At 39.4% G+C, this 26,039-nt stretch overlaps 2 protein-coding genes and 1 pseudogene across 2 annotated transcripts; all 3 read left to right on the top strand.

The window, feature by feature from the left end:
• The first annotated feature begins 2,871 nt into the window (after positions 1-2,871).
• LOC147866940 (aldehyde oxidase GLOX pseudogene) lies at positions 2,872-4,583 on the top strand (annotated as a pseudogene).
• Positions 4,584-7,835: 3,252 nt separating this feature from the next.
• On the top strand, positions 7,836-13,627 carry LOC147866939 (PQ-loop repeat family protein / transmembrane family protein). Its single transcript, XM_087339713.1, has 7 exons — positions 7,836-8,044; positions 8,632-8,764; positions 8,910-8,999; positions 11,783-11,907; positions 12,765-12,807; positions 12,893-13,060; positions 13,134-13,627. Exons 1-7 carry the CDS (start codon positions 7,914-7,916, stop codon positions 13,296-13,298), a joined length of 855 nt encoding a protein of 284 aa, XP_087195839.1. The 5' UTR covers positions 7,836-7,913; the 3' UTR covers positions 13,299-13,627.
• Positions 13,628-19,001: 5,374 nt separating this feature from the next.
• On the top strand, positions 19,002-22,410 carry LOC147866938 (pentatricopeptide repeat-containing protein At4g18520, chloroplastic-like). Its single transcript, XM_087339712.1, has 2 exons — positions 19,002-19,175; positions 19,357-22,410. The coding sequence occupies exons 1-2, from the start codon at positions 19,038-19,040 to the stop codon at positions 21,892-21,894; spliced, it is 2,676 nt and encodes an 891-aa protein (XP_087195838.1). The 5' UTR covers positions 19,002-19,037; the 3' UTR covers positions 21,895-22,410.
• Positions 22,411-26,039: the final 3,629 nt, after the last annotated feature.

Here is a 26,039-nt window from a genome sequence, read left to right as displayed (position 1 = left end):
ACCTTTGAAAACATATTGGTAATATATTTGTCAACGCATGAAATATAATTTGAAAATGGTTCCAATCAACCGAATGAGTGCTAGCACATAACATTGTCCATCAAACTTGCTTGCATATGCTCAAGTAAGTCATCATGGGGCTTTGAAGCACATAATGTCCAAACGAACATGCTTTTCTAGGAAAGCATGTATCTTAAGTTGTCTTTAGTGGAGAACATGGGGAATGAATGTTTTATGAGAGAGAGAGAGAGAGAGAGAGAGAGAGAGAGAGAGAGAGTACTGAACTTCTATGGATCTTGATGATGAAGATGATTAATCAACCTAATGAACAAGAAAGAAAAGATAGACTACACTGTTAGGTACAAAGGACCCAAAGAATCGCATACGTAAAGAATTTGTGTTTGAAGGATATTTTGGTAAATAGGGCTTGTAGATTTGAGTGTATAATTACTTTATAAAGTGTATTTTTTTGGACATAGGGGTAGTTTGGTAAATTTGGAACTTCTAGGGGCATTCAGGTAAATAGACGAACTTCCAGGGGTATCCTGGTACTTTTCCCTATTTATTTCCTTGTTGTGTATTTTTTGTGCGTAGACACAAATATCCGTGTATATGTATGTTCAAGTAGTGTATACTTATACGGGAAATTATATGTGAATAAAGATTTATGTGTGTAGATATCTCCATGCAAGGATGAAGCGCATTGAGGCGTATTTTCCCTAAATCTGAAAAGGGTATTGCAATGCGAGACATTGATTTTGAATGTATCTAAAATGATTAAAAAACAGGAAATACAATGTCGAGAATCAAAATCAATTACATATATCCAACATGTGTGGTGGGTGCACCTATTTGCATTAAAGTTCACATCCTCCTTGCCAAATTAACTATTCCTTATAATAAGGAATAACTATTATTGTCACATTGTCACAAGTGACTAGCAAGAATAAGGATATTATATATCCCACTCCCTTATAGTATGACATTGAGAAGGTTGTGAGAGCAAACACCATGTAATATTCCATCCCCTCTTTTGTTTCATTGCATTCATTGTATAATTATATTGCTTATATAGATAGTTTGTATCTGGTTCAAGTTATATGCATGATATAGAAAAGTGGATTAGAACTTAGAAGATGGGTTGCAACACTTGCTTCATGTTGCATCAATAGATTCCTTTGTGAATTAGGCCTTTTAGGCTCCCACATCACACATTATACCACATATGTTGCACCTCATTACATATGTTTCCGCTCAACTTCGACCAAACCAAGATTGCATGAATTTATCTTAACAATCACAATGTGCACTCTTGATTGGGACATAATACATTTATTAGTAACATTCTCGAGACTCAAAATAGTTGCTACTCACTTTCACATGCACTATGTGAAAAATGCTATATATTTTGGTATCATGGGCCATATTTGACCTTTGGAGACAATAATAAAATCTCTCTCACACACAAACACACACTCATGCACAACATGTACATGCATGATGAGATAAGATCAAGAAATAATAAGATGTGATAATAAATGAGAGTAAAGGAACCGCATGAGACCTACTAGGAGGCTAGCCTTGAGTAGACATATTACTACCCCCCTTGAGCCCTCGCCCTTGAAGAGCCTTAACACTTCTTCGAACTTGCTCGCACAAGTTAGGCGTTGAGATAGCATCATAGCCTTGTCACTCAAGTATGAAGACTTTGTGAGGTTATGCGAAAATGTGATTTCAAGGCAACTTGAAGTAGAGACAAAGTGTTGCCAGTGGACATCGGAAGTGTAGATGGGTGAGAAAGCCAAATTGAATCAAGCTACAACAATTAAATAACGAGTGTAATAAATGTTGATCAATAAATGACACGATCAAGCGAACCTTGTTTGCACTCTCTTGATTGCACATTTTGTTGAACGTAACATAAGAGAGAGATGAGTTTAAAAAGTTCCACTTTTACTCATCGAAGGTTTAAACCTCTCATTGCTCTTGTTGGAACTCATCTACACGCACAATTTTATTTTTTTCTCTTTTGACTTTATTTAGAATCCCACATTGAAATGGTGGAATGTGATTCACTCGTCACCACACCTTCCCTTCCTGGCATTGTCGAGAGCAAGGGGAATAATACCAATATGTATTACTTTTTTAGGTAATGGCTCGTCGAATTCTATTTTAAATTGTGTCCGTCTCCTTCAGTGAGGTGGCACTGGGATATGATCAAATGATGGGGTAGGGTGGGTTGGGTTGGCCATTACGATTATGTATTTGGTGTTATCATGATCACAGGAATTCAATTGTACACATAGCTCTTTTCACTCTCATCCTCTCTATATAAATCATAAAAAATGGATCGTGCACACATCAACTATGCGAAAAGGCGGGAAATGGGAAAAGAGAAGAAAAGGCAGAAGTGGAAAGGCGAGGAGGTAATGGGCATTGGGCAGGCATCGCTGTCCGTTTGCGACGAAAAACACTGGAAAACTTAAAAATGGAAGAAGAGGCAGAGGAGGGAAGAGCTATGCGGATCTGGTTTTCTGACCGAAACGAAGAGAAAGAAAAGCTTCACAAAGTCTTTCTTTGCAAATATGCTTTATAAAAACGCAAAATCTGATCATACATATATATATATATATATATATTAGCAACGGAAGGAGACTTTTTTTGTGTGGAAGAAGGATAAGGGAGGGAGAGGGCGGTTGAATCAATGGTGCTTGACATTAGCGACTAAATAGACTTTGTTATATGTACATATATATATATATGTGTATATACATACATACGTACGTACACACATAACTTCGGGTGGGTGATTCGATTGTGGGCACCCTGAAACATACATTATCAAGGTTCAGCGCGCCACTCATCATCAACGAGGCTACGAGAAACATGGTCCTATCTAATACTAGGTGTGCCATTCTGGTGGTTACCGTAGTGGTGGTGGTCATTATTCATTGTACAGTAGTCCCTGGTGTGATTGTTGCAGCAGCAGCAGCAGCAGCTGCGGATCCTCCTGGCCGATGGTCCCTCCTCCTATCTAATGCTGGGATCGCGTCCATGCACACCGCCGTCACGCACTACGGCACTGTCATCTTCCTGGATCGTACCAACGTCGGCCCCTCCCTCATCAACGCCACTCGATGCCGTGATAACCCCCTCGATTACATCCTCACCCACGACTGCACCGCTCACTCTGTTCTCTTCACCCCTAATGGCACCTCCAGCTCCGTCCGCCCCCTCTTCATCTTCACCGACACCTGGTGCTCCTCCGGCCAGTTCACCCCCAATGGCACCCTCGTTCAGACAGGCGGTGACAACGACGGTCTGTTCCGAGTTCGGACCTTCACTCCCTGCGATCCTGCCCAATCATGCGACTGGGTTGAATCCACGGACATGTACCTCCAGGATGGGCGTTGGTATGCCAGCAATCAGCTCCTTCCCGACGGCCGCCAGATCGTGGTGGGCGGGCGCGGCGTCTTCACCTATGAGTTCATCCCCCCTGCTGGTACCGGGAAAACGTTCCTGCCTCTGCTCAATGACACCAACGACGCCCAGAATGACAACCTCTACCCTTTCCTCTACCTCCTGCCGGATGGCAACCTCTTCATCTTCGCCAACCGCGACTCCATCGTCTACGATTACCGCACCTCCAAGGTGGTGAAGACGTTGCCCAGGATCCCCGGCGAGCCTCGCAACTACCCCTCCGCCGGGTCCTCCGTCATGCTGCCGCTCACCGCCGCCAACAAGTTCAAGAAAGTGGAGGTTCTCGTCTGCGGCGGGGCTCAGCTCTATTGCTATCTGTATCCCGCCCCTTTCCCCAAAGCCTCTCAAACGTGTGGTCGAATTGTGGTGACGTCCAGCAGCCCCAAGTGGTCGATGGAGACCATGCCGGTTGCACGGACAATGGGGGATATGCTGTTCCTCGCCAACGGGGAGGTGCTCATCATCAACGGTGCGCAGAACGGCTGCCAGGGCTGGGGCAATGCTGTGAATCCTACGCTCTCGCCGCTTGTGTACAGCCCCAGCGCATCCGCAGGGAGTCGTTTCATCAGCCAAGCAGCCACCACAATACCCAGAGTTTACCATTCCACCGCCAACCTGTTGCCAGACGGCAGCGTCCTGGTGGCCGGCAGCAACAGCCACCAGTTCTACACCTTCTCCGGGAGCTTCCCGACAGAGCTGCGGGTGGAGGCATTCTATCCGGCTTACCGAGACGCCCAGAACGACGGGGATCGGCCGACCATAACGTCCGCACCTGCAACAGTGGGCTACGGATGTTGCTTCAAAGTGGTGGTGAAGCTGAAGAACGCGGCGGCCAAGAAGATGGGCGTGAATCTGATAAGCTCGCCTTTCACCACGCATTCCTACTCGCAGGGCTTGCGCTTCCTGCGCCTCAAAGTGAAGCGCCAAGTTGCAGTGGGAGACGGATCATCCTACACCCTCACCGTCCTCACGCCTCAAAAGGACACCATTGCCCCACCAAGCTACTACATGCTCTTTGTCGAGAATGCGGGCATCCCCAGCGCTTCTGCGGCTTGGCTCCAAATCTCAGCTACATAACTAACAAAAGAATAAATACATATATATATACATAGATAACAAAATCCCATCCCTGTAATCATTTTTTAGTAGTTAGCTAGCTATGCATTTTCTGTGACATTTCGGTGCATTCCATCAATAACGTAACTACTAATGAATGCATGCATTCAGGTGAATGCCCCCCCCCGCCCATACATATATATAATTGAACATGAATTGGGGTGTTGTGTGTATATGAACAAACTCACGCCCACACATTTGTATATCTCATCTCACTCTCTCCATCATCCCCGTCAAGGCTAAATAAATAATTAATAGATTTTATTACAGTCCTCAAGATGAATGATTTATAGCTTTTATAATATTCCTTGGATGTCAAATATGATCTACAAGACCAAAATGAAATGTTTTCACTTGATGTGTGTGCTCCAACAATAATGATACAACCATCGAGGTTATGTAGAATGACCAAGTTGGGAAATCTCCTCAAGACAAAGAAACGGATTATTGTGCAAGCAATCTCGAGGCCAATCGCAATTGAGAGTTTCCAATTATCAATGTTAAATCCAATGAACTCAGACAATATTGGCAAAGACGCATCAATCGATGCGAGGTACAACGAAATCCCTTCAAGTAATCATCTCGTACACATGATCATAGGACAACACAAGGGAGGATATAGAAACACCAACAAGGCTAGATCGGATAGTGCAAGAGGGAAGTTCTATAAATACCAACAAGGGTAGAGACAAAGAATAGAATGGAAAGCGCAACTTGCAAGGGAATTTCTATAAACACCAACATGGCTAGCCACAAATAATAGAATGGAAATGTTGACCTATGGGACTAAATAAACATATCACCTTGTAAGTGACTCCTTCCAAAGTCTGATTGGGGGTTACTACTTTGTAGTAAAGACTCTCTATGTGAAAACAATGCGCACATATGTGCTCACTCTTCTTAGTTGAGATTTAAGTATGATATTTAAAGTATCGTGCCTCTCTAACAACCCATCATACTTATTATTTAAAAAGGATCATCATGATATGGCTCATACAAATTATAGTTGTTGGACTCTCTATGAGAAATGTGACAACATACCCAATAAAGTTTACCTTTACATTGTTTCATTTCAACCCACTCATAACTTTTGTATTAATCACGATAAATACATGCCACTCATGTTAGCCCACTATTACTTCTTGCATGGAACCATATTTATTCATGTTATCATATATACAATTGTTTTCATATTCCCTATTTTCAACAAAAAATGTAATATGTATACAATTATATTTATTCCACGGATATCCTCTACAATTCCAAAACATGATTTTCATTCTTAAGGTAATCCCATAAGTCACCACTTGTTATGCGTTTTGAGTTCCATCTCTGGTTGCATAGGCTTGCGTTCTTCATTTTTGCCCCGTTGTTGCTATTTGATATTCTGATACAACGAATTTTGTACCCTTTAGGCACAATTTGCTACTATCGAAACTAACACCTCTTTTCCTATCATCTATGATTGCGCAATAAATATTGGTTCAACATTATTCTCCCTCTGGCCTCTTCTAACAACTTTATGTGCTCCATATTATCCATAGCAAAATGATCTTCAAATATTTTTTGATATTCATGCGATATTCTCCGGCTCTTCTTCTTCTTCTTCTTCTTGCATCCCTCTAATTAATAACTACGCTTTGCTTCCCATTCCTCTCTTCATATAGCTCTTTGGTATCTAATGCATTCTTTGAAGTAGATTTGAGTGCATAAAATTCATTGCCATTTTCTTTTGGTGTATTCTTAACGAGGATATGTTTCCATTTTGCCATGCTTGTATCTTCTTTTTCCTAAAGGCTATATTGCATTTCAACATTGGCCTTGAGTAGTGATTCTTTCTCGACTTCTAAGATTGTCATTTTGGTCTCTAGTTCATGCATGTGAGTATATTGGAGTTGCAATGGTGTTTTCTTCATAGCAAGTAGCTCCTCTTTCAAATTTTTAATCTCCGTTGCTTCCAAATCCATCGTATGTTGAAACATCATTTCCGTCTAATTATAAGCATGTACTTTCATTTTGCAAATTTATCATTGTTTTTTGTAAAGACATACGCATGGTTGCAATTGTTTCAATGGACAATGAATGTGAGCTTCCATGAGAATTTTTCGGCACCTCATCAACCGCCTTTGACACCCTTCAAGCCATATTGGAAGTTATCTCAAATTTCTAGGAGCAATGTTTAGCATATTATATCAATGGTTCACAATTCTACTTTAGCTTGTTTTACTAACAACTTTCATCTCAAATGTTTGATTTAAGCAATGCAAGTACTCAAAATGACCATCTCAATTTCTAGTTTTCAAATATTCTGAAAGTCATATCGTAATGTTCTTGTAGCGAATTGTTCCTTTGACAATGAAAAATGCAAAAGGTGAGAAGGTTGTAGCTTAGTTGGTAAGGTTGTTCTATGGAGACTAAGAGGTCATGCATTCAACCCCTAAATTCCACAATGTCATCTAGTAATTAGGGCAAAAAAAGAAGCGTGAGAGTTGAGCCTTGGATTACTATGAATAGAACCACAAGTCTAAGTCACACATACAAATGTTCAATAATTGATAACCATAGACATTATCATTATAGTGAATGTTTCCATGTAAGGAAGTTATGGACAATTTGTTCTAGTTATTCATGCTCGGCCAATGTTGAATATCATGACCTTGGTTTTTCATGGACTGCATACAAATGTCCCTTTATATAAAAAGCATGCAAACCCTCTACAGTCCATGTGGAAGGGACGAAAATAAGAAAAATAGGGTTCACATATAAAAATCCTTGCCCCCTCATTCTATTGATATTAAGATTTAATCACACATGAGCAAAAAGCACACGGGGAGCATCAAGCATAACCATGAGGGTCGGAGCGGGAGTAAGTGGCACACTTATTTTACTCCCAGGCAGACAAAGATTTCGCTTATTTTACTCTTGGAAGTTGGACATACAAAGTTGTCCAAGGTACTCTTCTTATGGGAATCTTCTAGGAGAGAGAAGGAGAGAAATAGAGGAGGAGAAGGACATGATTGATGGATGTATCATGTACGTAGTATATAACGAGAACGATCAATATATGTATATTCTTCGCTTGGGGTTTGGTGTCAGTTATGGATGGTTTGCTACATTTAGAAGGTGAGCAAAAAGCTATAATTAGCGCTAATTACAGATATATAGGCTTACACGAGGTTCGCTGTCCCTAGACGACATTCTGCATCAGGAAAAACAATCTGAAAGACGAATAAATACACGACGGAGGAGGAGAAGGAGAAAGGTAAAACAGAAAGACAAGTCGTGAAGAAACAGAAGGGGGAAGAAGACAGAGAAGAATGGAGAGCGTGCTCGGAGAGTGGCGTTCTTTTCATCTTCTGATCCTTTATCAAGTCCTTGGATGGTTCGCTTTCACGACATGGTCTTGCAGCTTCTACCCTCAGGTCATCCTCAATTTCCAAAGGAAAAGGCAAGTCTGTATTTTCTTGGAATCTGTCGACAAATTCTCGTTTTCATTCTTTGTTCTGATGATGTTAGTTCAATCGCCTGGCGAGCTTAGATTACTGTTTGGATGACGTTAGATCAATGTTCTGATTACATCACGGTAATGTTCTGATGAGCTCAAGTTAGCAGCATCCCTCAATTTATGCAAACCATTGATATTTGAATTCCTTGGCAAACCCTGTTAATATGTTGATCGGATTAGATTAATATAATACTCAATTCATGAATGGAAAGGCAAGTAAGTCTTAGTACTTCAATTCAATTGAACTATGAAATCCTCGAGGGTCTCAGGTTAACATTGTGATCAAAGTCTGCAAACATTCTGTTCGTATTCTGAGGAGATTAGGTTCATCTTATGCTATGATATTATATCGTCTTAATACTCTGCCTTATAGTTCAACTTTCATCTTCCTCCTGTGTGTCTCTGAAAATTCTATGTTTGTGGATGTATCCTGATGAGATTGAGCCCTTTATAGTCCTGTACGTGGTGTGCTAATATTCTGATGAGAAAGGGTTCACATTCTGATGAGCTTTTGCATTTCCTTTCATCAGTGTGGTTGGATTTAATTTCGATTTCGTGATACTCAACCTGACAAAGCACACGTCCTACTTGATTTACAATGTTGGCATGTACTTTATCCCCATTGTGCAGATCCAATATCATGAGAAATATGGATTCTCTGAGGTAATGGTCGTCCTTTTTAGAGATTTCCATAATGTTCATACCCTTATTAGTGATATACTTTCTGGATTTTGACAGCGTTTTGAGCTGAGCACTTTATATGCTACATTTGTACACTTTTAACATAAGTTTTTGTTTTTTTATACAGCTGATTCCTGTAGCTGCAAGTGATGTAGCCTTCTCTATACATGCAGTACTGTTAACCTTTTTCACTGCTATGCAAGTGCTCTTTTATGAGGTATTTGGGGTTCTGTGTTATGTAAAATTAGTATGGGCTACCCAATTATTTTATGATGCAATGACGTAATGTTTCTGATCTTAAATGCACAGGAAAATATGAGGGCAACCATCACAATTTATTCACGTTTTGCATTTTGTGACCTCCAATGCAAACATTTCCTGAAATTTATGCATATGGCCAATTGTGATTTGCAAATTTAACCACCGTACCCCTTGATGCATTGTCAGGGATGAGGATTGGGAATGCTTTCAATCCTCAGCATTTTCTCATTGTGTAATGGAAGTACATGTAAGCCTCATTTTTTTCTGCTGTCCGTTTTTCGTATGGGCAGCAGATGGTCTGGTCTAGTTTTTCCTGGGAGGGAACCTGCTGAGGTGGGTTGCTGTAAAGCTAGGACCCTAAATCTGTCTACCATATCAGTTCTAGAGGTGACCAGATCGTCAAAAACCATCAACTTAGGTATCATCATGGGAAAGCATGATCAGCACCACAGTTGATGACACTTCAAGAACCTAGTCAATAATAGTTATGCTCTGGGCCACTCTCAACACTGTCTAATGTGAAACTCTTTAAGTTATAGGCAATTATAACCAGAGTATCATTGTCTGTCACTGAGCACACTTATCAAGGCACCTGGTTCTGGAGGATACAGTGACCGATGCCTGACTTTCGAAACAATTTTCCACATCTGCCCCACTTGTAACTTGTACATCTATGTACTCACCTCGAATAGTCCTGTCGTCTGACCCAGCTCATACTATCCCTAGAGGATGTATTCTCTGTCAAATATTCTTGCTATTTGCTGAGATGCAATCTCATTCTTTTCATTTTAATCAGACGCAATGTCAGATCACAGTGGCATCATGTTTTCTGAAGATGTTAATATAGTATTTCATTTTTCATCTCTTCAACAATCCAGCTTCATCTGAACCTGACTCATATTTTCTGAAGATGTTTTGGTTATTTGAACATGTTTTTTCACCATTTAATCATAGTATTCTCTGTCAAATATTATCGCTATTTGCTGAGGTGCAATATCATTCTTCTTTTCGTTTAATCAGATGCTATGTCAGATCACAGTCGCATCATATTTTCTGAAGATGTTAATATAGTATTTCATTTTTCATCTTTTCAACAATCCAGCTTCATCTGAACCTGACCCTTGGTATTCATTTTCATAGTATTTTGGTTATTTTTTTGAACATGTTTTTTCACCATTTAATCATAGTAGGCTCATAAGGTTTTATTGTTTCTAAGTCAACTTGGAACTAGGAAAATCCATTTTGTCTGTTTTGGACGCAGCAGCTTATTATGGTCATGTAAAGACAGGGGACTTTTACAATAACTTCTTCGTACTGTTAAAATCATACTTCAGTATGAGTCTGAAGAGATGATGAACATAAATAAACAAATAAATCAATAAATGAATAAACAAACAAATAAAAAACTATCAAGTAGACAAATAAATAAATGAGAAAACAAATGTTATGTCTTTTTAAAACTTCCTGTAACTCAAATGTCTTACTTTGAACATTTATCCCGATCTTAGTTTTCATTGTCCATTTAATAGTCCAACCTTGAGGTTTGAACTCAACATTGAGTGCTGTCCCTCCAAAATTAATCCATCTAATCACTTGATCAACATTTTGACACGTAGTTTTAGAAACTCAGATGTGTGCAATCGCCGCTTCCAAGTTGCTATAGAATTTCCCAAACAGAGGAGGATCCAAGTAACTAATACGAAATTGAAACAAAGGTCGGGTTAGAAAAAGTCTTAAGAAATTGGTGCAAGTAAATGAACTATTGATGGCATAAGGATCAAACAAATTTTGTTTTGATTTTTGAAAGAATGATTCAAAAAACTACTGACTTTGCAATGGACCCTTATTCCATAGATATTCCCTCATTCTGTACTTTCCATTGGGCCATGATTCCTCATATAAAGAGTGGCATTGTGCATGAATCATGATGTATTTTGGAGCATCTTTTACATCGTATAGGAATCCACATGTACTAGTTAACACTTAATTCAGAGTTCTCACAAGGTAAATTTGGGCATCATAACCTCCAAGTTAGTTGTGGACTGGAACCCCACTGAATACATCGTTTTACAAGTTCTTGTATAATTTTGAGGTGGATTACGGTACCTTTGTCTGATTTATATTCTGTTCAAATGTTATTTCAAGAAACAGCGTGCAGTAAGGGTAGTGCTAGCATAATGGGTGGAATTCGAGATTATCATTGTCTGTTGGAAGGAGTGTTCCATCTGAAATATCTCCAAGGCAGATATGCTCATGATACTTTTAGTAGCCAATGAGAGCCACTGCGGATGGTTTTTCACTAGCAGTTTTGGTCTTATATTATTATTGACAGTTTGTAGTGTATTGGCCATCTTTTGGTTACTCCTCTTGAAGTTCGCACCACTGTTTTTAGTACAACAGTAGATTCTACTTGTACGTTACTTCCAGTTCATCTTGGAGAGCTGTTTGTTTTATATTGACATATGTTTCATGGTATTAAACAAGTTCAGGTTGGCAAGTTTTGAAATTAATGCATCATATAATAGAATGCAATCTAATCTGTGTGGTCTGATGGCACAAAAGCATTATTTATTCAATTGTAGTTGCGTAAAAAATGCAATCCTTTGATTATCGTGCTGAACATTGTTGTATAACCTATGGAAATTTAACGACAATGGATTTTTTACTGAAATGTGGAATATTGCTGGTCATATCCATGGTTTATATATTGCTAGCTAAATGTGAATGTAATCTCTGCAGAGGGGTGATCAGAAAGTGTCAAAGATGGCAATAGGGATCTCGGGTGGAGCATGGATTGTGGCTATTATTTGTACAATAGTAGGTTGGACTCAAGGCCAATGGCTTTGGCTTGTATCTGTTTTCAAGTGAGTTAACTTGTTCCCTTATATCCATTATTTTTAAGGCATAAAAAAACATAACTATTGTTAATGCAACGATTAATAGAAAACTGAATATGCTAAACAACTTGTACTTTCTATCAAATGCATCTAGCACCTGATCATATTCATATAAGTTTAGCCTTATGGAAGGCTCCGATTATTTATCTTCCTTCACAATAGACCACACAGTCTCCAGATTGTTGAAATGCATAAACTCCGGCAAGTTTGATACTTTTCACTAGTTACTGAAATCTTGGTAATCCAATGATGACTTCGCTTGTTGAAGAACTCAGGAAATTATCCATCTTGCTATAATACATGATAATCATGTCTCCATTTATTGGAAATTAAATTGATGAAGGGTCAATCAAAGCAAGAGTTTTACAATCTTCATTAGAAATTTCCCATCCTTCAAGGACATGAGATATGCAACACCTCTCTTCCTACGTTCATCTTCCTTGATATTTGATGTGATCTGTTGGGCTACATTCACTCCATTCCTTCATTGGGTTCAATGAACTCTATTTTGGTTGCTTGTATTTGGTCATTTATTCCTTTGACCACTTCACACTTCCCTTAACCAAGTTCAATGCACTCATCCTAAAGTTTGTTATTCCCTTGCCTTGGCAATATCACTGGAGGGAAAACCTCCGATGAGCTTGAATGTTGTTTCCATAATGATTTGATTAGAGTGGTCACAGTGCAAGTACAGGATTGTTGGCCATGGTGACTAAGAAAGTTGTGCACCTGGAGAAATGCCTATGATAGTGCCTAGTGTTATGCACAGTGATTGAGTGAGTGAGTGCATGTGAGAGACAAACTGAGAGGACATTTTTTGACAGCATTATACAAGTTATCATGACACTTATCAAATATATCCCTCAGGTAACCCCTTTTCCATCCAGTTGGTCTTTATGTTTCTTGAAACCAACTGGTCATATCACAACTTTTTCTGTTCTTCTGGTTTCAGGCATGGATGAACTATGAAAGGAAAAGCACTGTTGGATGGAGCATTGGTAACATTCTCCTTGACTTATCTGGTGGGATTGGAAACTTTTTGCAAATGGGTGTGCAGTCTATCGATCAAGATTCTATCGTGAATTTCTCTGGCAACATCGGAAAGCCCCTATTATCATTGGTCTGTGATCTTTCTTCTCTCTTATAAGGTTTGAGGTAGTCTTTTTTTGCTAATAAATTCCCTGTTGGTGCAGACTGTTATTGCTTTTGATCTGCTGTTCATCGTCCAGCATTATATTCTCTACAATGAACCAAAGGTCCAAGGACCTGTATACTATCCTCTAGATTGTGGAGATGTGGAAGCTAAGGGTAAAGATATCACTAAGGCAAGTGACAATGTGGATGAGCAGGTCTCTTAAAATTAGTAGTTTTGCTGGTTCTTATATTGTTTTATGAGGTTGAAACATGGAACGGTATGTACAATTGTATATAAGAAATTCGAACGATTCATCATCATAGCATACCCACCTTGTTGCAATCTCATGATCCAGATATTCAATTAATTTTTTGTAAAGATTAGTTGATTCATCGATATTAGATTGTACCCTGTTAATCTCATAATCTATCTATCATGGCCTCTACGAACCCCCTGCTTTCTCAAAATTCGTATTCGTGTCTCTTAATCCTTTGATTATGTGGAAGATTGACTTAATCCAAGATGTTACTGTGGTGCCTTTTCTTTCTTATAGCTCCCGTTAAGCCTATAATTAATTTTGTAGATGCTTAAGTGTTAGATATTACAATTAAAAGGCAAGAGGTACTTAATGTCTGAACTTCGCATTTCCATCAGGTTAGTCGTAAGCAATCAATGAGTTAGAGACATTTTCAATCAGAAGGCATGGAGACCTATAGGCAAAAGATGCGTAACTAGTTGCTGGGAGTATCTGTGAGGGCCACACGTGCGATGTCCTTGTTTGATGTGCAGGTCGTAGTCCAAAAAACAGGAGAAGTGGTGAGAGATGATGTCTTTTTGATAAGAGGTCCGAAATTTTTGTTTTGTTTCCAAGAAGTCATAGTTCTGCTTTCTTTATTTAACAGGCTTATCTAACGAAACCTAGAAATATATGCAAGAATAGAGGCTTATTGGCTAGAATGCATTTGATATGATGTCTTCCCACATAATGAACTCTTGAGGCAGAGGGACAATACAAGCTATAGATATGTATCATGCTAAGGATAAACTCTTGGAATCATCTTCTGAAATGTTGCATGAGAAATTGTCCCACTATAGGAAGTCCATCGAAACGAATTCTAAAGATTTCTTGTTGAAGGTTATTTGGATGTGCATGTAGAGGAAATGGAAGGAAAGGGTTTGAGTATTGTTGCAACAGCACACATTCTAAATATTTTGGAACATTAGTGAGCCCAACCTCACATCTAGACGCCCATGTCAAAGTGAAGTTCACACGTTATAAATAGAAACTTGGAGTAGGTGAATCACGCAGACTAGAATACAAGTAAGTTATGTTGTTTTAATGCCCCAACAATAAATGTATGTTTCACTTTGGAATGCCTTATATAGGAGGACGTTAATTAAACGTTTCAAGAATTTTGACAAGTTTGTATTATCCTCCTAAAAGTTATGAACAAGGACAGAACCGTCGATGAGACTAAGCACGTTCTTTGCTTGTATTATCAAACCAAACTCATGGAAGTTCAAAACAATGAGGTTTAAGCAACTAGCTTTTGCATCAGCTGTTAATAGTTTCTCGTCCTCTTGCCGATAAGGATGGTGGAGAACCCTTTATGGTCATTATGGTCCAATCATGGAGCTCATTGTGGAGGTTAATATATCATTATAATCTCTGAAGTTCGAGACATGCATCATGTAACCTGCTAGTGGTCCATACACCCTGATCTATGCCCCCTCTTTCTTGGCACCTTTTTTCTCTTCTATGATAGAAAGCACCTCCTCTAGATGTAAAAGATCACATGAATGGAGGAGGGTACCTAACAAACATGTACTGTAGCAAATAAAAGCTGATCAATGTTTTCTGTACATGGCAAAGAATATATACAAGTCCAAGTAAGATGAGAAAAGGTGGACCTTTTCCAAGAGCAAGATGTCTAAAAGTATTCCTGATCATATACTAGAGTGATGAGGGATGACCACACGTTTGATTTTGACGAGGAAGAGGTGTGTTACAATACATACTTTATCGTTGTGTTGTGGTGTCCTACAAAGTTTTTGGCCCCACTCTACTGAATCCGACTTGTTAGAAGCATATGGTACCCATGTGTTTGTTTGATCTTGGTCCACCTAGCATAGCATTGATCAGGAATCAGGATCCACCTATTCTGAGCAGCGCGATGACTCTTTCGAGAGCATCCGCATCACGAGCAGTGAGCGAAGGAGGTAATCTTCGTGAGAGAGCTTGCAGAAGAGACAATGTATTAATAGTCTCATGTTCCGCATTATTACTGGTATGCGATGGAGCACGATCTAATATGGTGCTTGGTAATTGGAGGAGCCTGTCGTAAAAATGGCGAGTTGTATCATTATAAGAATGGGACAGGAGATTAAGGTAGGGATCGTCAGGTACATGCGAATCCACGAGGGCCCCACGATGCTCCATGCCGCTACATTTGGGATGCATGTAGAAGCGGCAGCCCTCACATGTGTATGCCCATGTGGAGGATGTGTTGTCGCCACACACACAGCACCTGCACCGCCGACTCGTGCTCTGCATGCGTAAGCTCAGTGTATGGCCCGGGTGATGGGGATGCTCCAGCTGTTGTGCCAATCTCACACACGACTGCAGAAACCGCCGCCAAATGATGGTGTCCATTTACTATGTCCTTCAGTCAGTACACACTACTACTACTACTACTACTACTACTACTACTACTACTACTACTGTATCCCATGTAGCTGCTTGTTGTGTAGATTCAGAAACCCACTACTACTACTACTACTACTTGATGTAAATTACATAGGTAGGTATCGCCAATTTAAGAAAGAGAGAGAACGAGAGATATTACCAGATGTAGGTCGAAATCACAAGTGTTGCAACGATACATCAACTGATTCAGTTGGGATGACTCTCCGCATCCATTGCATGCAGTGCATGGCCTTCTGTTTTTAGCTGTTATCAATAGTCAGAGGAAGACATTAAATCTTAGCCAATCAAATCCAGGATATCGTGTGTGTGTGTGTGTGTGTGCACGCGCCTGAGTGAATGAATCAAAGCATCCTCGAATTCCTAATTATAATTGATCAGCGTAATTAACCTAAACATTGAAGATTAATCCGGATCAGTTGCTCAACTCAAATAATTAATCCACTTGAGCAAGCTCAATTGATCTATACCATAAGGTAATGAAATCGATCATGGATTATGTATGTATGTATGTATGTATGTATGTATGTATGTATAAGCAAAGCAGCTTACCTAGGGCCAGCACGTGGGGGTGTCCAGGATGGTTGAGGGAGAGCGGGGCCCGAACGCAGAGGCCGCATAGATCGAACTCGCACGCCCTGCACGAGAAGAAGATAAGGTCGGCGCCGTCTCCCGACGTGGCACCGCACCCGTCGCACTGATGGTCCACGTGGCGGATGATGTGGAGCAGGGAGAGCGGGTGTTGTGGGTGAGAGACGTGGGTGGTGTCGCAGAGGGAAGTGTCTGCGTTGGCGCAGCAAGCCACGTGGACGTCCATCTGGCAATCGTGGCAATGGAGGAGCAGCCCGCTTGCCGCTTCCCAGCACACGTGGCACACGAACCGACGACGCCATTGGGGAGCCAGCCTGTGTGGGAAACTCCTCCTCCTTGAAACCATTACAGTCACACGGGAGGAGAGCAGCACTATGTATGTATGTATGTATGTATGTATGTATGTATGTATATATTCTTCTTCTTTCTTCTTCCGTCTACTTAAAGACTACAACAACTTGATGTGTTTTAGTGAGAAATAATTGCATCAGTGTCATATGATATGATATGATATGAACCCCTACCCAACGATATGGTAGTGCCGTTAGGTGGTCCACATATATTTCTAAGCGAGAAAATACAAATCTCTATTGTTCTTATTCGAACGTCAGTGTAATGCTCATGTCTTTTCTCGAAACATTCTAGATCACTTTCATTCCTTTCCCTAATGTTCAAGATACATTCCGCCCTATGACCTACCTCTCTTCAAACTAGGTCTCAATCTATCGTAACATTATCACGATTACCTTACCCTCCTCAGAGTTGTTGTTAAAACCTTTGAATGGGCATCTTTATTCATATAGTTGATGCCTCGATTCCCATGGCCAACATTTGATTTTACCACTTCTTCAAGTTGATGTTAGATTCCTTTGTACCATCAAAGGTTGAATCCAAGGCAACTTTTATCCTCTCTAGCACTTTAAATAAAGGTTTTATATGCTTCTCGATGTCGATTTGATATCCGACAAAGATCTTGAGTCGAAACATTTTGCGAGCCTGATCTACAAAGTTAGTCATAAATCAACAAACATATGCCCAATTATGACAACAACTTCATTATCAGCACACATATGACAACATAAATGCATAACTTGAGCCAAGACCAATGGAGATCACAATAAACACAAATTAAAGAGAATGAGAAAGAAAATAAAATTCAAGCAAAAGTTAGTATAGACATAAAATAAATAAATAAACTTTTGTGAATGATAAATAAATAAATTCCCAATTCAAGAGGAATATGTATGTATCGTAAAAGGAGAATTTGTTTCCAATGAAAGTATGGTGGCACCTTAGAAGATGCTCATGATATAGACATTTTCTAGTGCGCCTATGAGGATCTCCTTAAGGCGAGAGGATTTTTACATGGGAGGACGACCTCACAAAAGTGCACGAGGAATGGCTCATTAAGAAAAGAGATATGGTTACCAACATAAATTTATTTTGGATGGGTTAATAGGAACTATTTTCTCATGTGTGCCGTCTACTTGGAGCTTAGCTTCACAAAAATGTCAACATGTGGGCCTTTTGGGGAATTTCTTTAAGTTAAGTGACATTTCAATAATTTGTCTTTTTACATAATACCTACATGACAATCTCTTGTTTTGATTGCTCTATACGATTTCACATCAAGAGTCTAAATACCTTCCTCTCATATGTTCCACATGTGACCCACAAGTAGAATAATGAATTATTTGCAACCAAACTTCGTGTTGTTTGATATCACTTGCCAAGACTTAAAGGTATTCATGATCAGTTCTTACACCTCATTTTTGAGTTACACAAAATACACACTAGATAATACGAGGGTATTTTTAACTATTGCTTGGCGAAAAGTTGTCTTCCACAACCACAAAAATTCGTACACACACCCATAGGCAATGACATACATCTTGCATCTCTTTACCTTTCTACAATTTGATTGCATTATAATTGAAGTTGTCGCATAAACACTAGGTCAAATGTTTGAATATATTTGTGAAGAGAACCTTTAACATATTAGTAGAAGAAGATCGAATTTTCAATTAAACTTCTCATTGTTTCGTTTGAAAGTTTTACATAAATATGACGACAATCAATACATTTGATAAGTAATCACACATTCAAATACAAACACACACACTTCCACATTGCAACATCCCCAATTAAAAAAGGAGAAAGGAAGCCGAGAAGAGTTCGAATTAAATAGACCCCAACCCAAATAGCCATAAACGGAATAGTTTTGGTTTGTCATGCCTAGGTTCATCTTATTTTTATCGCCAATCCACTCAAATACGATTTGCTCAACCTCATGTGTAAGATATTATAGTAGGCAAGGCAAGAAACTCCCCACCTTACCTACTTTTATCCTGACCATCAACAAGCATTTTGGTTAGGCGGTTGACATTGTAATCTATCTATCTATCTACCTATTTATCTATAGTTCAACGGGAGGCCATATTCGGCCCCTCTTTTCGTATGATCGATGAGAACCCACCATACGTGCATTTGATGTTATTTGGTTTCTCTGGCGTAAGTCGTAAAGCGAGTCATTCTCACTCACTCAATGTATAAGTGTGAAATGCCCTGTTCCTTCTTATAGAAATTGAAAGCTTTAGAGTTTACTTGTGAGCTATGGATGGAAAGGATAGGTCACAGAATGCTTCCTAATCATCTTCTTCGCTGCAAATGCAAAACACTGTGTTTCGATCGGAAAGCCTAATCTTCCTGAAAAACAGTGCTATGGAAAGAACTGCTACTCTGTTTGCCAAGAATAACAAGCTCTTGAAGGACGAGTTCCTTTTAAAGGATGATCCGCACGATAAGGTAAAATCTTCAAGCCTGTCTTCTATTATTCAAATTGTGATTGTTCCTTTGATCATACAGAAGCACTACATTATTACTGATGAATGGATTCGTCAGTGGCGAAGAAAAACTAAAACATCCCAATTCTATTGGTTCCAAAGTAACGCCTGTTTTCAATGACCTCCCGAAATTGACTTTTCAGGATCGAAATATGCTCTTAAATCTCATCAAATCATGCGGTAAAGAGAAGAACGTGCGGAAGATCAGAAGGATACATGAGGCTGTCGTAAGCAAAAACTTGATAAGAAAAGACATCTATATTGCTACTGCTATGATCACAACTTATGTGGAGTGTGGTATGTTGGAGAAAGCACAACAAGTATTTGCAGAGCTCCCTGTGAGAGATGTTGTATCTTGGAATGCTCTTATAACTGGATATGCTAGGCATGGCCACATCGATGAAGCATTAAAGTGCTTAAAAAATATGCAAATCTCAGCAATTCGTCCTGATGTTGGATCTTATATTCCTATATTGAAATCCTGTGGAGCTTCTCGATCTCTAGAGATCGGGAAATACATAGATGTAGAGGTCAGAAATCAAGGGTTACTGGAGAAAGATGTTATGGTTGGGAATGCATTAGTGAGCATGTATTCTAAATGTGGTGATCTAGTGAAGGCAAACGAAGTATTCAAACAACTTCCAAACAGCAATGTAGTCTCTTGGAATGCTCTTATAACAGGATATACCCAACATGGGTTCGGTAATGAAGCATTAAAATGGTTTAGAAAGATGCAAAATGAATGTGTTTGTCCTGACGTGGTAACTTATATATGCGTTTTGAAAGCATGTGGGATAGTTGGGTCTCTAGAGGTAGGGAAAGATATACATGTTGAGGTTAGAAAGCAAGGGTTATTGCAGAAATCTGTCGTACTCGGAACTGCGTTGGTTGACATGTATTCCAAATGTGGTGCTTTGAAGAAAGCACGAGAAGTTTTTGAACAGCTTCCCACGTGCAATATTGTGACTTGGAATGTCCTCATCACTGGATATACCCAACATGGACTTGCGGATGAGGCAATCAAATGCTTCACAAAGATGAAAGATGAGGGAGTTTTTCCTAATGAGGTAACTTATATTAGCATTCTAAAAGCTTGTGCCTTAGTAGGGTCTCTACAAATAGGGGAACATATACATGCTGAAGTTAGAAAGAAAGGTTTACTACAGAAAGAGCTTGTGCTTGGCACTGCATTGGTGGACATGTATTGCAAATGTTGTGAATTGGACAAAGCACAAGAAGTTTTCGAGCAGCTTCCAGTGCGAGATGTTGTGACGTGGAATGCTCTGATTGGTGGATATGTTCAAGCTGGGTTCAATGATGAAGCATTGAAATGTTTCAGAAAGATGCTAGATGAAGGAGTTAGTCCACAAGCGGTGACATACATATGTATTTTGAAAGCTTGTGGTAATGCAGGGTTTCTAGAGATTGGGGAAGATATAGATGCTAAGATCAGGCAACAAGGATTGTTGCAGGACATTGTGCTTGGAACTGCATTGGTGGATATGTATTGCAAGTGTGGTGCCTTGACAAAAGCACAAGAAGTATTTGAACAACTGCCGAGGAAGGACATTGTGGCTTGGAATGCCCTAGTCACTGGATATGCCCAACGAGGACTTGGTGATCAAGTATTGAAATATTTCAAACAAATGGAAGATGAAAATATCCATCCGAATACGGTTACTTATATATGTGCGTTGAAAGCATGTGGCACAATAGGGGCTCTAAAGATTGGTGAAGATATCCATGTTAAGGTTAGCGAGCAAGGGTTGTTGCAGAAAGATGTCGTGCTTGGAAATACACTGGTGGACATGTATTTCAAGTGTGGCATGTTGGAGAAAGCGCGAGAAGTATTTGAGCAGATTCCAATGCAGGATGTTGTGTCTTGGAATACCATAATCACTGGGTATTGTCAATCTGGCTTCAGCGATGAAGCATTGGAATGTTTCAGAGAAATGAAAACTAGGGGAATCTCTCTGGATGCTGTGACTTACATATGTGTTTTGAAAGCCTGTGGCATTGTTGGGTCTCTGCAAATAGGGGAAGATATAGATGCTGAAATTAGGAAGAAAGGTTTATTATTCAAAGACGTGGTGCTCAGCACTGCATTGGTGGACATGTATTGCAGATGTGGAGCCTTGGAGAAAGCACAAGAAACTTTTGAACAGCTTCCTGTGCGGAATCTTGTGCCTTGGAATGCCCTAATGGCTGGATATGCCCAATTAGGTCAAGCTGATGTGGTTTTGCACCTGTATAGAAAAGCGAGGATGGATGGTATATCACCAAATTTGGTCACGTTTGTTGTTATGCTATCTGCATGTAGTCATGCTGGTCTATTAAAAGAAGGGGACAATCTGTTTAATGAAATGTGTGGTGTTTACCATCTCGCACCAGCATTAGAACACTACACTTGTATGATAGATCTATTTGGTCGTTCAGGATGCTTCAACAAGGTGAACACCTTGCTTGACAAAGCATCATATTCAGGCTATCTTCCCCTATTCTTGTCAGTATTGGGTGCGTGTGGAAAATGGAGGAACGTGAAGCTTGGGAGATGGGCATTTGAGCAAGCACTACAATTGGATGCAAAGTGTGGTGTTGCATATGTTGGTATGGAAAATATATATGTGGCAGCTGCGATGCACACAGAGGCAGATGGAATTGAGGTTTTAAGAGAAGAATGAAGCATAAAATTAGGCATACCAAAATTCTCTTGGTTAAGAGTACATGCAGTGTTGCATACATTGGTATGGATAATATTTATCTGCCAGCTGCAACGAGCAGATGTGCTTTGGCTTTGAGAGAAGAATAAACCATGTAATTACAGTCTTGGTTAGGTTGGCACACTGATTGAGATCTTTGTTCCATAAGAAATCTGCAGCACTTCTGATGCTTTTTTGTACCCTGCTTCACCAGAAAACAAGGTTCATGGAATAGAAGTGCTATGCGTTGGGACTCGAACCTTAGCATAATCCTCAAACAAAAGTTTTAAGGGACAATAGCATGAAGATGCCAATGACGATTGAGTGCTATTGAAGGTTTTGTGTAGGGGAATGGCAAAAAGAAAACCTAGGGTCTGTACATGTTAGGCAAGTGTATATTGATGTTGTATATTGAATCCCAAAAGAGGCACTTGTAAGATTGTGTATAGGAAGATATCCAGATTACAGTTATGCTACAATACATTATTAATTGTGAAATATTTTAGCCGGAAGATTGTGTATGAGGAACCTTTAACCAAAGATAATTATGTGTGAAATAATCATCATCAATTGTGAAAAGTTCAAGCCACGAAGATTGCCTATACGAGTAATCATTAGTTAAGCTATATAAATTATATGCATGAAGAATCACCACAATGCTGGAATGATGAAAGTACCAGCCAAGGTGATCACAGAATCACCAGGTTTGTAAAGACAATGTGACATTCCATATCATGACAAAAGTTAAGCCATAGTAATTATTAAATGAAGTAATAGTAGAGAACATAAGAATTTAGAACCTAAAAAACACTCAGAAATAAGAACCTCAAAAGGACACATTTCATATAACCCATGAAGAAATTTGGATTCTAGAAGAATATCATAACTTCATGCATGAAAAAGACATAGATTGATAAAGGGGAGTCACCATCCTAACTTCTTTTTGACATGGCATTAATGAAGCTGCCACAACTCACAACTCATTTGCGAAGGAATTACATTAGGAATTACATTTCCTCGCCATAACCACACAAATTATATGATGGTAAAGTTGTGGCTGGGCTATTACACGCACAATAATATACAGCATAATTGTCCTACTGAGCATATAAATTAAACACTTACATGGGGTATAAGATAATATATATCTTCATCACATCATACCAATGTGGGGTTGGCGTTTTGTGGCATTGAGGGATTTGGAAATTTGCATGGAGGCCCCCGATTAACATTTGCATTGACGGATGTGGACCTTGTACTCCGATGAGCAGCATGTCGGCCCAGGTAGTAACAACATATGCAACTCAAAACCCAAACGAACACGCCTGGGATCGAGATGTACACATATGCTGTCATAACTACGCCCAAGACCAGCATAGATTAATGAACACCATATATAAATGTGTGTGTGCAGGTGTTCAAAAATTTGATTTAAAATGAATAAACAAACAATCAAATTATAAACGAGATAATCATTAAATAAGCAACGTCAATCTATACTTTGACAGATCATTAGATCCAGCTCTAGTGTAGATTGATTCAATCAGCAATGATCTATTTACAGAAATCACGTTATTAACCGGTTAAGGAATGAATCATCACCATAACATCTGGTTGAATCAACTAATTATAGTATAGCAAATAGCTGCAAAATATCCCGAGTCTGTGAATACCTGAATTTTCACTTTCATCATTTAATTCAGGATTAAGAAATGTGATGCGATTGCCTTTTTTTAAAGCATTTAGGATATGGTCAACACACACATACACAACAGATCAATCAAAGGCACGTACTAATATTACTTACTATGTATTGAGGACTGACTACTGAAGTCGCAAATTAATCCCGACAAATAAACAGTAGTGGTAGTAATAAGCTTAAACCCCCACAACCACCGCTAATTAATGAGATGAAATCAATATGTATGTACATGCACACACAGACAGTCATTATATGTGTGAGTTTGTGTACATATTTAGTATCTATTATGATGTATGTATGTATGTATGTATGTATGTATGTATGTGTATATATATATGTATGTATGTATGTATATGTATGCGACGTTTCTATTTGCTACCAAATAATAATTAGGCTTGGTGAGGAAATCTCGGACACGGACGGTGCAGAACATGTTTCGAATGGCGCGTGCGATCTGCACTGTTCGATCTCCATCTATAAAAAGCGTGTGCTTAAAACCTAACCCGGGCAATGTAATTATCTAAGCCTAACCCGGAGTCCTTTCACCTAACCCCGGCCTTGTAATCCTATAATCCTAACCCGGGTTCAGCTCCTAACCCCGACACAACTTCAACATTATTAAGGGTTAGGTCACAACTTCAACATGATTAAAACCTTGCATAAATTCATTTTCCCCAACTTTTGAAATTTTGAAACCTGCTACACGTGCATTAGAACAAAAACCTACACCCGCACCTCACCTGCATTAGAATAGCTACTGGGTACCCGGGCCTGGTAACTACTTTCTTCCACCACGCCGTCTATATTTATCTTTGTTTTGGGATTTAAGAAACATATGTTGAGTCTCATCATGTGATTTATCAATATGTTGTGTATGGCTTCTCATAACCTATTCTCGGATATGAGCTTTCTAAGTTGCATGGTTCTATATCTTTTGCTTCATTATGAGCTTTGTCGTTTGTGGCTTCTTGCGCCGATTGTTTTAAATATAAGACATTTCATGTCGCAATTCTTTAATTGCTTTCAGAATGAGCTTTGTATGTTTGATTCAAGGTTCTTCCATCGGTATCATCAATATGGTATTCGTTAATTGAAGAGCTACCATAATCACATGAAACGAATTAGACGATTATCATTGCTCTGATTAGGATCATATTATCACCCTCATTATCATATTGCTCCACATTATCATACTACTCTCATTCTCATATTGCACTCAATTACACATTGTTCTTTTTAACACTTTGCTCTCATTTCAAACTTGTGATCATGGATGATTCATGTGGGTTAGTGGATGAAACACAATTTCTATTTGAGTCAGAATTCAAATTGGAGGATTAGTTCTCAGATTCAGAAATTTCGAACGAATCAATTGATGGTCAAGGGTTCGACGATGTCGACATCAAGGACGACTTGGATCCCTTCATGTTTTGTTCGCCAAGGTATTTTACATTTAATGAAGGTACGTATAACTTAATGGTTAAAGATTGATATAAAGGTTACGATAGAATCTTTAAAAGAGACCGCAAAGGGTGCACCTCTCACAATCGTAGCATGGAGGTGCATGAAGACTCGACTCATGCTAAAAAATGAGTGTGAACTCTACTCAAAGTTGTCGCCACATCTAAGGGTATCATATGTAGAGCAATGTCGGTCCATCATAATGCACACACATGGGGGGACATCCCATTACCCACTCTTACAAACTCTTAAAGAGTTGAAGAAACATTGGGCCATGGATCTTCACAATCATGGAATAACTAGTTCATACGTACAAGCACTAATTGGCTAATGTGGATGTCAGATAATACAAAGGGTGAATTCTATTCATATGTTAGGCACAAGTGTAAATAAATATGATAAGACTACAACGCCCACAAAAGTGATAGAGGTAGAAGCTAGTAAGTTAGATGATACTCTGGCGGAGATTCAAATCAAGTATCATACATGCTTGCAGAGAGGACTCCCAAAAGGCAAGCATGTGACTAGATATGATTGTCATCGCGCAGGTGTGCCTCGACGAGTGGTCAGATGCTCTCGCTTGCACAAGGGTTCAAAGCGTTCTGGATGTAGTTTTCATTTGAATATAAGAGTGAATGAAGGGGATAAACATGGGATCATGAGCATTTATGTATACGAATGCCATTCAAGTCATGTCCCAGGAACAAGACCTAATGTCATCGTGTAGGTGTGCCTCGACAAGTGGTCGGATGCTCTCACTTGCACAAGGGTTCAAAGCGTTCTGGATGTAGTTTTCATTTAAATATAAGAGTGAATGAAGGGGATAAACATGGGATCATGAGCATTTATGTATACGGATGCCATTCAAGTCATGTCCCAGGAATGAGACTTGATGTGTACCACTTGCCGGTCCATCCTAATGTAATAGAATGTTGTAAAGATGAACATTTTTATGTTGGTTGTG

Source organism: Azolla caroliniana, unplaced genomic scaffold (genome assembly GCF_043228905.1).
Source record: "Azolla caroliniana isolate FFs.n. ecotype wild unplaced genomic scaffold, voAzoCaro1.0.p SCAF_2, whole genome shotgun sequence".
Lineage (NCBI taxonomy): Eukaryota > Viridiplantae > Streptophyta > Polypodiopsida > Salviniales > Salviniaceae > Azolla > Azolla caroliniana.
The sequence above is the reverse complement of the archived record's forward strand: the minus strand, read 5'-3'. Positions and strand labels throughout refer to the sequence as shown.

Coding starts and splice junctions, on each gene's coding strand:
- LOC147866939 (XM_087339713.1), top strand. CDS start 7,914: ATGGAGAGCGTGCTCGGAGAGTGGCGTTCTTTTCATCTTCTGATCCTT. Junction 9,000..11,782: donor TGCAAGTGCTCTTTTATGAG/GTATTTGGGGTT, acceptor TAATCTCTGCAG/AGGGGTGATCAGAAAGTGTC. Junction 13,061..13,133: donor GAAAGCCCCTATTATCATTG/GTCTGTGATCTT, acceptor CTGTTGGTGCAG/ACTGTTATTGCTTTTGATCT.
- LOC147866938 (XM_087339712.1), top strand. CDS start 19,038: ATGCAAAACACTGTGTTTCGATCGGAAAGCCTAATCTTCCTGAAAAAC. Junction 19,176..19,356: donor AGGATGATCCGCACGATAAG/GTAAAATCTTCA, acceptor TTGACTTTTCAG/GATCGAAATATGCTCTTAAA.